The sequence below is a fragment of the Budorcas taxicolor genome, chromosome 10, assembly GCF_023091745.1.
Source record: "Budorcas taxicolor isolate Tak-1 chromosome 10, Takin1.1, whole genome shotgun sequence".
NCBI lineage: Eukaryota > Metazoa > Chordata > Mammalia > Artiodactyla > Bovidae > Budorcas > Budorcas taxicolor.
Window position 1 is genome coordinate 75,999,538 of NC_068919.1, and position 15,934 is coordinate 76,015,471.

General features: G+C 40.2%; 1 protein-coding gene across 1 annotated transcript in view; it reads left to right on the forward strand.

Annotated features, from left to right (window-relative positions):
• The window catches only part of FUT8 (fucosyltransferase 8), a 171,063-nt gene that overhangs the window by 152,125 nt on the left and 3,004 nt on the right, over nucleotides 1-15,934 (forward strand). Inside the window, exon 8 of the mRNA XM_052646732.1 lies at nucleotides 7,739-7,889. Coding sequence (XP_052502692.1) covers nucleotides 7,739-7,889 — 151 coding nt within the window. The remainder of the gene's footprint in view (nucleotides 1-7,738; nucleotides 7,890-15,934) is intronic.

The following is a 15,934-nucleotide window of genomic DNA, read 5'->3' on the forward strand; positions in this document are numbered from 1 at the left end:
GAATTTGGAGATTCTATTTTTTAAAAAGAGAATCAAAGGAGGAGTTTTGTTGGTGAAAGAAGAAGGACTGCCAGCTCGTACTGAGCAACACCATTGATACTGAGCCCACCCGCCTGTATTTCAGGCACTGTGCTAGGTGCTGGGGGGTGCACGGCACACAAGACACTCTCTGCTCCCAAGGAATTCCTACTCTTGTAGGGGAACGGGCAGTACGAGTAGCGCTTTTGCTGTTGTTCAGTCACGGAGTCGTGTCCGACTCTTTGTGACCCTGTGGACTGCAGCACGCCAGGCTTCCCCACCCTTCACTGTCTCCCAGAGTTTGCTCAGATTCATGTCCATTGAGTGGGTGATGCCATCCAGCTGTCTCATCCTCTGTCATCCCCTTCTCCTCCTACCCGCAATGTTTCCTAGCATGAGGGTCTTTTCCAATGAGTTGGCTTTGTATCAGGTGGCCAAAGTATTGGAGCTTCAGCTTTAGCATCAGTCTTTCCAATGAATAATCAAGGTTGATTTCCTTTAGGGTTGACTGGTTTGGTTTCCTTGCAGTTCAGTAATACCATCTACTCCAGAATCATCCCTGAACCCTTGACTAAGTGTTCCTCCCCTAAGTGCATTTATCTTAATATTTAGCACTTGCTTATTTCTGGTTCCCTCACATTATAAGCACTTTGAAACTATACCTAGTTCTAGTAAGTGTTCAGTAAGTACTGAGTTATGTTCATTTCAGTCCAGTCAGTTTGAAAACATTTTATTAGCAGTTAGTCATTTGACCTATTTGACTTTTAATTAATTTGCTTCTCAATCCTTTTTATGTCACAAAGAAAAACAAATGTTGGGAAGAAAAACAAATCTGGAATGAATACTATAATGCAAGCATTTATCCAAATCACTGGATAATCCTTTAAACCCTATTTCTACCTCATAAGAATGTAAATTAACCTGATATAAATTGCTTTTTCTTTAAGGCTCCCTCTATGGATTATACACACAGACACACACTCTTTCTCTCTCACACACATATATACACATACAAGCCAAAAGGCCGAGAAATTCATCAGCCAAATAGAAGCCAAGTTATATATTATACTTATAATTCTTGTATAAGAGTTAGGGATTAAATGAAGATTTGGACACAAAACATAAGAAGTAAATTCCACAGATACTATTCCAGTTTGATATGCAGACCTATTAGAAACAAAGTAGAAATAGTTCATCTTAGTCCTTCATTTTAAAACACCTGACTGAATGTGTAGCTTAGTTGAAAAAAATCTTAAAATATTACTTTATTTACTCTTTTCCTTGTTCTTGAATGCATCATAAATTTTCCCCTTGATTAACAAAATAGTTCATGCTCATCAGAAAATATGGAGTTGGTGAGTATACAAGCAAGGAAAAGAGTTTACTCCTGACCTCATTACTCAGTGGTAACAACTACTTAACTGTCACCATATTTCCTTCAGATATTTGTATAGTTTTACATTTTAAAAGTTGATCATATTCCATATAATTTGAACTCTTCTTTTTCTTAATACAGCAATAGATCCCTTTTCACAGTTTCCTTAAAAAAAAAAGGAAAAGCCATTGTCTCCTTTTTTTTTCAGTGATTAAATATCCAGTGAATGGAAATACCATTGCTTGCTTGACCATTCTCCTAATATTTGACAGGTTGTTTCCAGTGCAGTGAGGTGTGCCTAAAATTATCCATATTATTTCCTTAATGTGGATTTCTGGGCTTGAAAGTATTTAGATAAAAGAAAATGAACATGTTACAGCTGTGATCCATAGCACAGCATGATATTCTTACACCAAGCAATCCTTATAGTACAGTTGGCAGTAGATACTACTACCGTTGGCAGTCAAAGAAATAAGAACTGTCAAAATTGTCTGTCCAATATTGTACTCTGAGATAATGGAGATTGAGGGTAGGAGTGGAACAGGAGGAAAAAACAAGCCATTAAAAATCTCTCAGATTAAATATTTACATATTTATTTTGCTCTTTATGAAAAATGCAGGATGAGCTCTTCCTAAAATTAAGTTTATTTAAATAAATAGAAGCAAGGGAAATCTGTTAAAAAGGTTTTCTAAAGCATTTGGTTGCCATATCCAATGAACAATCAGCCACAGTGGTAAATGTCTTCACCATTTTATCTAACTACATACAATTTGCTAGACACAGTTACAGGGCATTCAGTTCAGTTCAGTTCAGTTCAGTCGCTCAGTCATCTGTGACTGTTTGCACCCCATGGACTGCAGCATGCCAGGCTTCCCTGTCCATCACGAACTCCCAGAGCTTGCTCAAACACTCGACTCATGTCCATCAAGTCGGTGATGCCATCCAACCATCTCATCCTCTGTTGTCCCCTTCTCCTCCTTCCCAGCATCAAGGTCTTTTCCAAAGAGTCAGTTCTTTGCACCAGATGGCCAAAGTATTGGAGTTTCAGCTTCAGCATCAGTCATTCCAATGCATATTCAGTACTGATTTCCTTTAGGATGGACTGGTTGGATCTCCTTGCAGTCCAAGGGACTCTCAAGAGTCTTCTCCAACACCACAGTTCAAAAGCATCAGTTCTTTGGCACTCAGCTTTCTTTATAGTCCAACTCTCACATCCATATATGACTACTGGAATAACCATAGCTTTGACTAGATGGACCTTTGTCAGCAAAGTAAAGTCTATACTTTTTAATATGGTGTCTGAGTTTGTCATAGCTTTTCTTCCAAGGAGTAAGCGCTTGTCTTTTAATTTCATGGCTGCAGTCACCATCTTCCGTGATTCTGGAGCCCAAGAAAATAAAATCTGTCACTGTTTTCATTGTTTCCCCATCTGTTTGCCATGAAGTGATGGGCCTGGATGCCATGATCTTCATTTTTCTGAATGTGGAGTTTTAAGCCAGCTTTCTCACTCTCCTCTTCCACTTGCATCAAGAGGCTTTTTAGTTCCTCTTCACTTTGTGCCATAAGGGTGGTGTCATCTGCATATCTGAGGTTATTGATATTTCTCCTGGCAGTCTTGATTCCAGCTTGTGCCTTCATCTAGCCTTGCATTTCTTACATTAGGAATATACAAAGAAACCAAAAATAATATGTGGCTTCTCCTCTCAGGAGTATCTGTCTAACTGATAGGCAGTATACATGTCACCCTTAATCACAGTGTCATCATATATCAGTACTTGTCCTGAAGGAGGTGTATACTAGGTAGTGAAGTCAAGAAGAGTCTTTCCCTCAGTCTGAAGAAAGACTTTGCAAAAGAAAATTTGATACGATTTTTAATTTCAAGTTAGTTCGTGTGTGATATAAAAAATAAATTTTTACGGCATGAAAGAAGAAAAGATACTTTTTTAAATCATTGCCAATCTCTGCAACCTGACAGTGGAAGACCTCTTCTGCTGCATACTTGTGGGCATAAGACAAGAAAGAAGCATGTTTGTGTGGAGTTTTCCATGCTCATTGTTGAAAGTACAGAATCTCCTTCCTTCATTATTTCCATTGTTTCTGTTTTTTTCAACACTCAGTATCCTTCCTCAAGCTCTTTTGCATATAGAGATAAGGCCTGAGGAACTTAGGTGCCCTTTTGGTTTGGTGCCAGGAAGAGGCCTTTAAGTTCAGAAGGGCATAATGTTAGTGTTACTTCTCAGTAAAAGGATCACTCTGTTCCACTCAGTACCCATAGCACGCTGACAGAGTTAGTCTTTACTCTAGGATACAACTTGTACTGGTGTGTTTTAACAGTTTCCCTCCTCCTTCACCCTCCAGCCTTTTCATATTTATTTGTTTCTGTTTTAGCCCCTTGCCTGGATATATGCATCTTCACAGGAATCACATTAAAAGTCTCTTTGGTTGTTTTCTTTATAGAACAAATGTGACATTTCCTTCATCTCCCTGATTCAGAGCTGGGAGGGCAAAATGTCAAAAATAATGAGGCCAAATGGATCTGATCACTGAATACCAGTCTGAAACAGTGCTCAGAGACTTTTTCTTCACAGTCATTATTAGAGGCAGTAAGAGAAAGCTCCTTGGAGGCTGTGGAATGAAGAGAAATCTGAAGCAGCTGTTAGGGAATTAGGAAAACGTCCCAGTCATAGGTAGCACTCACTTGTTCGTGTGTTTATCCACATGACTTTATGTGGAGTTCTAGATGCTGTGATGCAAAGGAAAATAAGGCATAGTTCTAACCTTTGGGAAATACTGTGTGGAAAAAGCCACGTAAACTGACGCTTGCTGTCTCGGGGCTTATGAATAGAAACTCCTGTTAGTTCAACAAATACTTACTGATTTTCTGTTACATTCTAGATTCACTTTTAGGTGCTAGAATAACAGAGTAAACAGAGCAGAAGAAATGCCTCTCTTTACAGTTTGCATTCTAATTAGGGATGATGGAGGTGGGAATGAATGCAGACAGTGAACCGTTGTTATTTAGTTGCTAAGTCATGTCTGACTCTTCTGTGACCCCAAGGACTGTAGCCTGCCAGCCTCCCCTGTCCATGGATTCTCCAAGCAAAAATACTGGAGTGGGTTGCCATTTCCTTCTCCAAGGGATCTTCCTAACCCAGGGATTGAACCCAGATCTCCTGCTTAGCAGGCAGGTTCTTTACCACTGAGCCACCAGGGAAGCCCAAAATAAACAGTAAATTAATATTATGCCCAGTGATAAGAGCCATGGAGAAAAATTAAACAAGTAGAAGGGTTAAGGTTTGCCAAACTCCTCACTAAGAGCTAGCATTTGAGCAGAGAGACAAGGAGGAAGTAAGAGATAAAACCAAGTGGATGTCTGAGGAAAGAATGTTTGACAGTCACAGCTAGTGATTAGCTAAATTTATTGAGCATTTACTGTATACGAGGTACTCTTCTAAGCTGTTTATAGTACTTAACTTAATTATTAAAAAATTATATAAAGTAAGTACAGTGGTTATCCCTTTTGCATGTAACTTCCCAAAGTTTACAACTTAACTCTGATCTATCACATGTACTGAGAAAATTTATTCACTCTATACTGAAATATAATTAAACCTCTGATTCAGAGTAGAATCATTTGAACATATGGTAGATTTTTTAAAGACATCCTGTTTCAATATTTTTAACACATATCCTCTCAGGACTACTACAATATTAGTTGGTGGACATCTACATGGAATTTACTAACATAAATTTATTAGAATGATTCCTTTATCACCATTATTTGTTAAGATGGTGCTAATAGGGATTAGGGCTTCACCAGTGACTCGGCGGTAAAGAATCCACGTACAATTCCCAAGACACGGAATTGATCCCTGGGTTGGGAAGATCCCTTGGAGGAGGAAATGGCTAGCCACTCCAGTATTCTTGCCTGGGAAATCCATGGACAGAGGAACCTGGCGGACTACAGTCCCTGGGGTGGCAAAGAGTCGGACATGACTGAAGCAACTGAGCATGCATGCATGCCAGACCTACATATGGAAGTTAAAGGAGACAAGTCTGAAGTATCACAAATTCTAAACTAAAATTTTTAATGAGATTTAATGATGATATTTATATTCTAAAGGAAAAGCTCAGTGACCAAATTTGAAAGCAGGTTGGAGCCTCCTAGAGAGGCAGAAGGCAACTGGGACTCCCCCTGATGATACAGACCCTGGCCACAGGCATTCTACCACAGAGCCCCTGGTGCTAGCAAGCTCCATTTTCAAGTCCTCCTTCTAGCCTATTAGCACTGGGGGCTTATGTGCCCACTAGGTGATTGCCTCCAGTACTGGGATCCCCAGGCCCCAAAGCCAGCGGTGCTGGGACCTAGCACTTCCCACCAACAAGACCAGACCAGCCTTAGAACCTGCACACCTGCAGTCGGGAGCACCAGAACCCAGCCCCATCCAGCGGTGGGCTGGCACCAGCCCTAAGATTCCGCAGACCATGTAGCCAGCTGTGTCAGGACCCAGACCCACCCACCAGCCGCTAGCAGCCCCCACATAAGGCAGGACATGACAGCCAGCCAAGCTGAGAGCTAGCCCTCCCTCCCAGCCTGCCCACAGTGGTTGGCCCCACCACAACAGAAGTGCCCCCTCAGCCCACATACAACCTCTGTTGACCAGAGGGGAGTATGTAGCTGGACCCCATAGGACATCTCCTACATAAGCTACTTCTCCAAGAACAGAAAACATAACTGGCCTGTCTAATATATAGAAATAAACACAGAGAATTAAGCAAAAATGAGGCAACAAATAATGTGTTTCAAACAAAAGAACAAACCCCAAAAGAACTAAGCAAAGCGTAGATGAGCAATCTATCCACACCAACACCACAGAAATCAAAGGATCAAAGGAGATTACTGCAAACAACTATATGTGAATAAATGGACAACCTAGAAGAAATGGATAAATTCCTAGAAATCTATGGTTTTCCAAGACTACATTAGGAAGAAATAGAAAATGTGAACAAATCAATTACCAGTAATGGAACTAAATCAAGATTAATCAAAAAGCTTCCAACAAACAAAAGTCCAGGACCAGATGGCCCCATGGGTGAACTTTATGAAATATTTAAAGAAGAATTAATGCCTGTACTTCCAAAAAATTGAAGAAAGAAGACTTCTGAATTCATTCTGCAAGGCAAAGGTCACCCTGATTCAAAAGCCAGACGAAGATGCCACAAAAATGGGAACATACAGACAAATATTGATAAGATACAAAAATCATTAACAGAATGTTAGCAAGCTGAATCCAACAATACATTAAAAGGATCATACACCATGATCATGTGGTTACAAGGATAGTCAATATTTGCAAATCTGTCAGTGCAACACACCACATTAACAAAACAAAGGATAAAAATCATATGATCATCTCAATAGGTACAGAAAAAGCATTTGACAAAATTCTACATTTATTTATAATAAAACTCTAAGTAGATGTAGAAGAAATGTACCTCAGCATAACAAAGGCTGTAATATATGACAGTCTCACAGCTAGCATAATATTTAGCAGTGAAAAGCTGAAAGTTTTTCCTCTAAGATCAGGAAGAAGACAAAGATGGCCATTCTCACCACTTAAATTCAACGTAGCGTTGAATGTCCTAGCCACAGCAATTGAAAGTTGTTAAGACATTATATCCCTAGAGTTTTCATCACAAGGAAAAGTTTTTCTTTTTCCTTTTTAAAAGATGTTGTCTCTTTAGGAGGTGAGGGATAGTGACTGAACTCATTGTGGTAACCATTTCGTGATGTGTGTAAGTCAGTTCATTGTGCCTTACACTTACATGATACTGTATGTCAATTATATATCAATAAAACTGGAAGAAAAAGACAATGTATAAATTACACTATTAAAAAGATGAAAAGGATAGTTTAAGGATAAAAGTGGGAGAGGAATGCATAAAATGAAAATGTGTCAATGTGAAAAAAAATGAAAGCAGGCTGAAAAAGCTCTTCAAGGTCACTCATTACAAAGAAAGAGCTTTCTATTTGCAATTTATTTCATGAACTGAAAGGGACATTCTGATGCATATGTGTACTTTATATGACATGCCAATAACTTTAACTTTAACTTTTAACTTTTAACTTTAACTTTTAACCTACAGGACACCCCAGAATGGTTTCTTCCCCATCAGTGGATTCAAAGATGTTTTGTCAGCTACTCTATTGAGTGCCAGAGTTAAAGCTCTCCTTACTGTTGGAAAGAGAGGCACACCTGTGTACAGGAGGTCCACCTCCTGTTGATAGGATACTACTTCCTGATAGAATTCTATGATTTCAGTGATTTTGTTTCTTTTTCCAGGTACCCCAATTATGAATTTATTAGTGATAACTCTATCTCTTGGTCAGCTGGACTACACAATCGATACACAGAAAATTCACTTCGAGGTGTGATCCTGGATATACACTTTCTCTCCCAGGCAGACTTCCTGGTGTGTACGTTTTCATCCCAGGTAAGCATTTTTAAATGGTCAATATTCTGTGGTTATATTAGGTCAGGAAGTTCTTGGATCTTTTTTAAAAATGTTAGTTATCATGATTCAAGTGCAATGTTTTAATATTGGGAAATGATCTCTTTTATGAAAAGATGAAAAGATTCCAGAAAGCATAGCTTTTCTATTACATTGAACATTTAGTTGTTTCCAAGCAGTTGTTGAATACATCTCTAATGAAGCCAGCTACTGGGGTTGTTGTAAAGGATATTTGGCTTATTCACAGCATTTAACAGAAACAGCAAGTAAGTTTACTTAATACTTTCTGATTTTGCATGCAATCAATATGTAACCAGAATCCATCCATTTCTACACGTCAGTGCGCTGATACTGAGAGACTTAAATGCTCAGCATTTTGCCTTACTTCATTGCTTTGTAGAAAATAAGAAAGAGGAAATGTAATTCCTCAAGTCCTTTTACATTTCTGCTACTGCTAAGTTGCTAAGTCACGTCAGTCGTGTCCGACTGTATGCAACCCCGTAGATGGCAGCCCACCAGGCTCCCCCGTCCCTGGGATTCTCCAGGCAAGAACACTGGAGCGGGTTGCCATTTCCTTATCCAATGCATGAAAGTGAAAAGTGAAAGTGAAGTCACTCAGTCGCGTCCAACTCTTTGCGACCCCACGGACTGCAGCCTACCAGGCTCCTCCATCCATGGGAGTTTCCAGGCAAGAGTACTGGAGTGGGTCACCCGTGCCTTCTCCTTCTCCTTTACATTTCTACCTAGCAAGAAATAGTACAATATATTTAACCAATACCATATTATAAGCATTCTTTAACTATTACAGAAAAATTATATGTCATTGGTTTGGTGTATGTTTTTATGAGTGTCCAATCAGCCTTATTTGCCCAGTGGAATATCAACATAGAAATATTTGTTGTGGATTTTATTTAGCTCTCTTATTTATGTGCATATTATTGGTTAGTTTATTCAACAAGCTATTAAATGGTTGTTTGTGCTCAGATCTATGCTGGGGTAGAGGGAATTTCATGGGATTGAAGATACAGGTCTTAGCCTAGTCAAGAATCTAGTGAGCAAAATATTCACATGAAATAACTAGAGAATAATTACCAAGAAATATAAACCATGTAAGATAAATATATGCCTAAAAGCTTGAAGAAGCAGAGAAAAGAAAATGTGAAAAGGAAAGTCACATCATTTACATGGGAATATACTGCAGAGAGTATAAAGAAAATAGGAAGTTTATTGTATGACAATGCACTTTATCGCAATGGTGTGGTGTTATGATTGTTGGGAAGATACTTACCCTAACAAAGGCTGTATACATTCCTTCAGTGTGGAATAAGACTACAATTAAGACCCAAAGACAGCTACCCAGAACAGGAGTCACAAAGCAGCAGTCCTCATCAGAAGGGAAACGTGAAGGCATCTATAGCTGATATTTCTCCCTTAGTGGGGTTAGGATCCTATCGTTGAGATGGTCCCTTTTCTATTCTTATGGGAGGGGGGGGGAGGAGTTGTAACTACCTGCTGCTGCTGCTGCTGCTGCTGCTGTTGTTGCTGCTGCTGCTAAGTCGTTTCAGTCGTGTCCAACTCTGTGCGACCCCATAGACGGGGCCCCACTGTCTCTGGAATTCTCCAGGCAAGAACACTGGAGTGGGTTGCCATTTCCTTCTCCAGTGCATGAAAGTGAAAAGTGAAAGTGAAGTCGCTCAGTCGTGCCCAACTCTTAGCGACCCTATGGACTGCAGCCTACCAGGCTCCTCTGTCCATGGGATTTTCCAGGCAAGAGTACTGGAGTGGGGTGCCTTTGCCTTCTCCGTGTACCTACCTAGTCCCTCTCAACTGCTTTTGATAATCTGGCTGTGTGCCTGTGTGATCAACAGGTGCAAATAACACATTTTCGAATGGTTGTTGTTAGAGCAATTGAATCAAGAATTTCCAAATGCACCACCTCCTCCTTTAGTTCACTTCAGTTCAGTTCAGTCACTCAGTCCGACTCTTTGCGACCCCATGAATCGCAGCACGCCAGGCCTCCCTGTCCATCACCAACTCCCGGAGTTCACTCAGACTCACATCCATCGAGTCAGTGATGCCATCCAGCCATCTCATCCTCTGTCATCCCCTTCTCCCAGCATCAGAGTCTTTTCCTGCCCCCAATCCCTCCCAGCATCAGAATCTTTTCCAGTGAGTCAACTCTTCGCATGAGGTGGCCAAAGTACTGGAGTTTCAGCTTAAGCATCATTCCCTCCAAAGAACACGCAGGGCTGATCTCCTTTAGAATGGACAGGTTGGATCTCCTGGCAGTCCAAGGGACTCGCAGGAGTCTTCTCCAACACCACGGTTCAAAAGCATCAATTCTTCGGCACTTGGCTTTCTTCACAGTCCAACTCTTGCATCCATACATGACCCCTGGAAAAACCATAGCCTTGACTAGACGGACCTTTGTTGGCAAAGTAATATGTCTCTGCTTTTCAATATGCTGTCTAGGTTCGTCATAACTCTAGGCATAAATTTTAGGCCTAAGTCTGTTCCTTCAGTCCAGGGTTTCTCAGCCCGGCACCATTGACTTTGGGGGCTGGAGAAGTTGTTGTGGGCCATTGCACTGTGCACTATAGCATGGTTAGCAGCATCGGTGGCCAGTAGACCCTCATCTCAAGTTCGAACAGTCAACAGTGTTTCTAGACCGTTGCCAAATGTCCTAGGTTGGGGAAGTGAGAGGGCAAAATCGTCCTTGTAAGAACCACTGCTCTAATTATAAAGCTCTAAAATTAAACAAAGGGCTTTCCAGGTGGCTCAGTGGTAAAAGAATCCACCTGCCGACACAGGAGACACCAGTTCAATACCTGGATCGGAAAGACCGCCCCCTCCCCCCACCAGAAGGAAGAAATGGCAACCTTCTTCAGTATTTTCGCTTAGATAAACCCATGGACAGAGGAGTTGATCTTTGCCTAGATAATCCCATGGGGTTGCAAAGAGTCGAACACACTGAGTGACTGAACACATACACACACACTCAAATATAAGCATGTCTAAACATTGGCAGATCTTACGTGTAGGTAGACAGTGAGACTTACAAGCGCTCTGTGTTTTCCATCCTTTCTTCCAGCTCTCCTTAATTAGGCTGTTAAGCTCATTCTGGAAAGAAAAAAAGAAATTTTTTTTTTCCTTTTCAGTGATGTGCTATAGAATTTTTGATCCTTGTAGCCTCACAACACTTTTGACCCAAAAGTCAGGAGCTCTGTCACTTCATGATAATGGAAACCTGTCCAGATTTGAAGAACATATTGTTCATACTTCTTTGTTCTATTTTATGCATAATATTAACCTCAGTGTGTTCTTCAGACCTCAGATCCAGAAAGACAGTTTATATGAAGAAAGAGTGCTGAGAGGTCTGATTGTATCCAAAGGAATAAGATTCGTGATTATATGTTATATTGTTCGTTAAAACTCTTGGCAAGTCAAAGTTCATCCAAAAGAACTCTCCTAATTTGAACCAATATTTTGTGTCCCAAAATAGATTTGAATATCTCAGACATTTTATGTTAGGGTTCAGAATAAAAGTTTAATAGTAAAAATACCTTATATTTATATAATGAGTAGCAGTTTGCTAAATGTGATCACCTCCTTTCTTGATGACTAATGGCTCTAGCATTTGATATGGTGGAATAATTCCACACTTGGTGATAAATCTTTGAGCTTACTTGCACTTCAGTATTTTTTGAAAATATTTTTAACATAAAGGCATTTGATACAGTTTAATATTTTTATGGTGTGAGTGAAGTTGGTTGCTGGCTCGCAGTTTCCTTGCCATAAATCAAAATTGGGATTGTTTTGAAAAATGCCCCCAAAATGTCTCAACAACAGCAGCAGTGGAGTTGGAGAAAAACTCACTGATGGCATAAGTGTCAAGCTTTTAACTTCACAAGGCAGGGAATAAGAATGAGGCATTGTAGGTTCTGGGATCATACTACCTGGGTTTTAAATCCATCTTTGACCACTTAGTGACTGCAGCATTTGAACAAATTACTTAGACTATCACTGACTTTTTTTTCCCCTCCCTATAAAAATAGTAATAATAATACCTACTGCATAAAGTTTTAGTGAGGAATTAAAGAGTTATTATAGGTAAAAAGCACTGAGAATAGTACTGAGCAATATATTAAATGCAGCGTTAGCTGCTGTTATTTATATGGGACTTCCCTGGTGGCTCAGACGGTAAAGCGTCTGTCTAGCAGTGCGGGAGACCTGGGTTTGATCCCTGGGTCGGGAAGATTCCCTGGAGAAGGGAATGGCAACCCACTCCAGTACTCTTGCCTAGAAAATCCCATGGATGGAGGAGCCTGGTGCAGGCTGCTGTCCATGGGGTCACAAAGAGTTGGACACGACTGAGCGATTTCACTCACTTCACTCACTCCCTCACATTATTTATGTAGGAATAGGACTGTCTTTGCCTGTTAGACTCTACAGTGTTTATGTGAGCAGCTCTTTTTCACATGGCCCCATTTCAGACTGTTTGTTCTCCCATTTGGGAAGGAACATGAAACCTGCTATTCAAGGACACCGCTGCCTCTACTTATGGTCACAAGTGATGTGTGGGGTCCACATAGCCACTGTGTGCATTGATGCATGTAACAGTTCTTCATAAAGAAGAACAAACAGGAACATTCAGCATATTAATTGCTATGCCAAGGCACCATCTTAAATTTCTTTAGCTTATTGAAGGACAGCATCACCATATAATGAATTTTAAAAAACAAAAACTCTTCATTCCCAAAGGGTGAGTGATAAGTAACAGTATTTGCTGTCGCAAATGTAGGTGAACTTATGTATAGTTTTAACTTTAGGAAAATTAATCTGCAGGCTTTCTTATATATGCCACAGGCATGCTAGAAAGTGGGAAGGGGGACAAGAAAATAAAACAATGAGAACCAAATCTCAGCCCAGAATAAAACATGGACAACCAACTTTCAAATTTTCCTTGATGATAATATCACTTCAAGAAATGGTGAGAAGGAATAAAAGTTTAGACTCTTCTTCATAATGCTTTGGCAATCCTGCAGTTTCAGTCATGTAAACTTTCTGTCTCCTGTATACTTCTACCCTTTGAGAGCGTTTATCCTGTATAACAAGTGAGAGTTTATATGTTGACTGTGTGCTGTTGTAGAAAATCCTGGAAGAATAAAATGCATTGTTGGAGGGAAATTGCAAGGCCTGGTTGATGTTTAAGAAACTATAGACAGAAATGTCATGACTCCTTAATCAGGATTCTTTATAAGGTTTTGGATCCATTCTTCTCAGCCTGAGGGCTTCTAAACATCCTTGGTTTTATATCCACAAATAAGGTCTGGGAATTCTCTCTCCTTAAGTGAAAAGTTTTTAAAAGCCAAGAATATGACTGTGCTCTCTAATTTTGTTTCTGTTGTTCCTCTTAGTTTTCTGAATTCCTTCATCAAAGCTTTTTCTCAAAGTCAGGTTTGTCCTAAAAGCTTCATAAATTGAAGAAAACAAGCTATAGGATTTAGTCTGAAATTTAGAGGCAGTATTTTTCAAGAACATCAACTAAGTTTTGACAGCTATGCAGTGAGTCATATTCCAGACTATTCTACCAAATACTCTAACCTTGTTCTGTGTTACTGGAAGTTGTGTATGCCCTAAGCATCTACTGTGTCATTTATTTTCATATTTAACGAAACCATCTTAAATCTGAAGCAAAGAAATTACATTTGGAGAAATAACAGCAGTTGACAGCTCACTCTGGGCAAAATATCAGAAGGGTTTTGTTTTTTTTAATACTGCCTATCAAGTTTTACAGTCAGGTTTTATCACTTGAAATCTCATTTACAAAAATGGTTGTAGATGTCCATTTTAAAGACTATAGGTAATTGATGTTTTTTAAGGAGCAGTCAATATTTGTTCAGTAGTTTCTCAGTCATTAAAATCACCATAGGACACATTTTTTTCCCCTTGTGACACTTCCTGTGTGGCACTTAATGCGACATTCTTGTGGCATTTTCTGTTGTTTCATTCCAAATCACACACAACACAACTTGCTTCGTCACAGTTTGTATCAGATTTTGGAAAGCCCAGAAGGAGAAGCCAGACACTGATTGATTTTATTTCCAGACAGACAGCTCTCGATAGGGATCTCCAGGGAGGTGTGGTTATGAAATAGCAGTGGATACTGTCCTCTCAGTGAAGAGCAAAATAGAGCAGTTTACAGTAAAAATGCACAGATACCCCAGCCTCACACAGAGAGACACGAGCCCACTTCCAACTTTTCACACTTGAGAGATCTTTCTGGCCCTGTCTATTTTGACAAAAAAACAATATCCCATCTGCTCTCAGAAAGCTTTGGAGGTTCATGCAAAGCTCAGCTGGTTGTTAGGGACAAAATTCAGACTTTCCTTGGACTTTCCTTCCTTTTTAAATTTTTTTCTTAATACAGTCATATCTGTGTTTCATCCTTTGGCAGGATTTTTGCTCTTACTCATAACTGTGTGCTTAGTAGTGTTCTAAAAACAGTACAGTGACACGTCAACAGTGAGTGAAATAAGGCATACTACATATGGCTATCCACTGCTTTGCAAACCATAAAGACGACTCCTCACAATCATGCTACCTGTCAAGTATCAAAGATGAGTATTGACATCAGCTGGAAGGCATCATTTACCTGCTGTGTGATTTGGATTTGTAAAGCCCAGAGAGGACGCCTGCTGCTGCTGCTGCTAAGTCGCTTCAGTCGTGTCCGACTCTGTGCAACCCCATAGATGGCAGTCGACCAGGCTCCGCCGTCCCTGGGATTCTCCAGGCAAGAACACTGGAGTGGGTTGCCATTTCCTTCTCGCAAGAGGATGCCTAGAGTGATTAAATGCAAACATTGACACTATAGTCAGCTTTCCAATTCTTTACAGTAAATTGCCCCCTGGTTAACATAGAGAAAAAATTTAATTGCTCAGAATGTGCTATATGGATCTTAAGGATTAATATCACCAGTGGACTTGAATCTCAGCTGCTGGACTAATATTGTACATGGAGCTGTATTCATTCAGAAGGTATTTATCGAATGGCTGCTTTGAGGCAGGCACTATTCTAGGTTCTTATCCTAACACTCTAAGGCAGTTGAGTGTGTGGTTTAGAGACAGAGTCCTAATTACATTTCTGCCATTTCAGTCAGTTCAGTTCAGTCTCTGAGTCATGTCCAACTCTTTGCGACCCCATGGACTGCAGCACGCCAGGCCTCCCGGTCCATCACCAACTCCCGGAGCTCCCTCAAACTCATGTCCGTTGAGTCGGTGATGCCATCCAACCATCTCATTCTTTGTTGTCCCCTTCTCTTCCTGCCTTCAATCTTCCCCAGCATCAGGGTCTTTTCCAATGAGTCAGTTCTTCACATCAGGTGGCCAAAGTATTCTGCCATTTACTAACCCCTTTATTCATTTTGTTTAATTTTTGGAGATTTTTGGAAATATTAATATAGTTTCTTCAGCTATAAAATATAAATAATAATAGTAACCAAGTCATAGGGTTGTTGTGAGAGTTAAATGAGTTGAGAAAAAGTGTGTGTACAAGCCCAGCTATTAGAACAGTGGTCAGTAGGCTCACCTGCTCTCATTATTGCCGTTATTATAAGAAGGAGCCTTTTATTGGCCCCCCATTCATAATTTCTTTGGCATAAGAAGGTATGTTTGTTATCCATCAGGTTAATACATCAACAACTATTGATTGTTGTTGTTGTTGTTCAGACACTAAGTCCGGACTGCAACTCTGTGGACTGCAGTATGCCAGGCTCCTCTGTCCTCCACTATCTCCTGGAGTTTGCTCAAATTCATGTTCGTTAAGTTAATGATGCTGTCTGACCATCTCATTCCTCTGCCACCCACTTCTCCTTTTGCCTTCAATCTTTCCCACCATCAGGGTCTTTTCCAGTGAGGTGGCTCTCTGCATCAGGTGGCCAAAGTATCAGAGCAACTATTGCTAGCCAAACATAAACTGATCATTAGGAATACCCTCAAAAGAAAGCACATTCCTAAGGGTGTGGGACT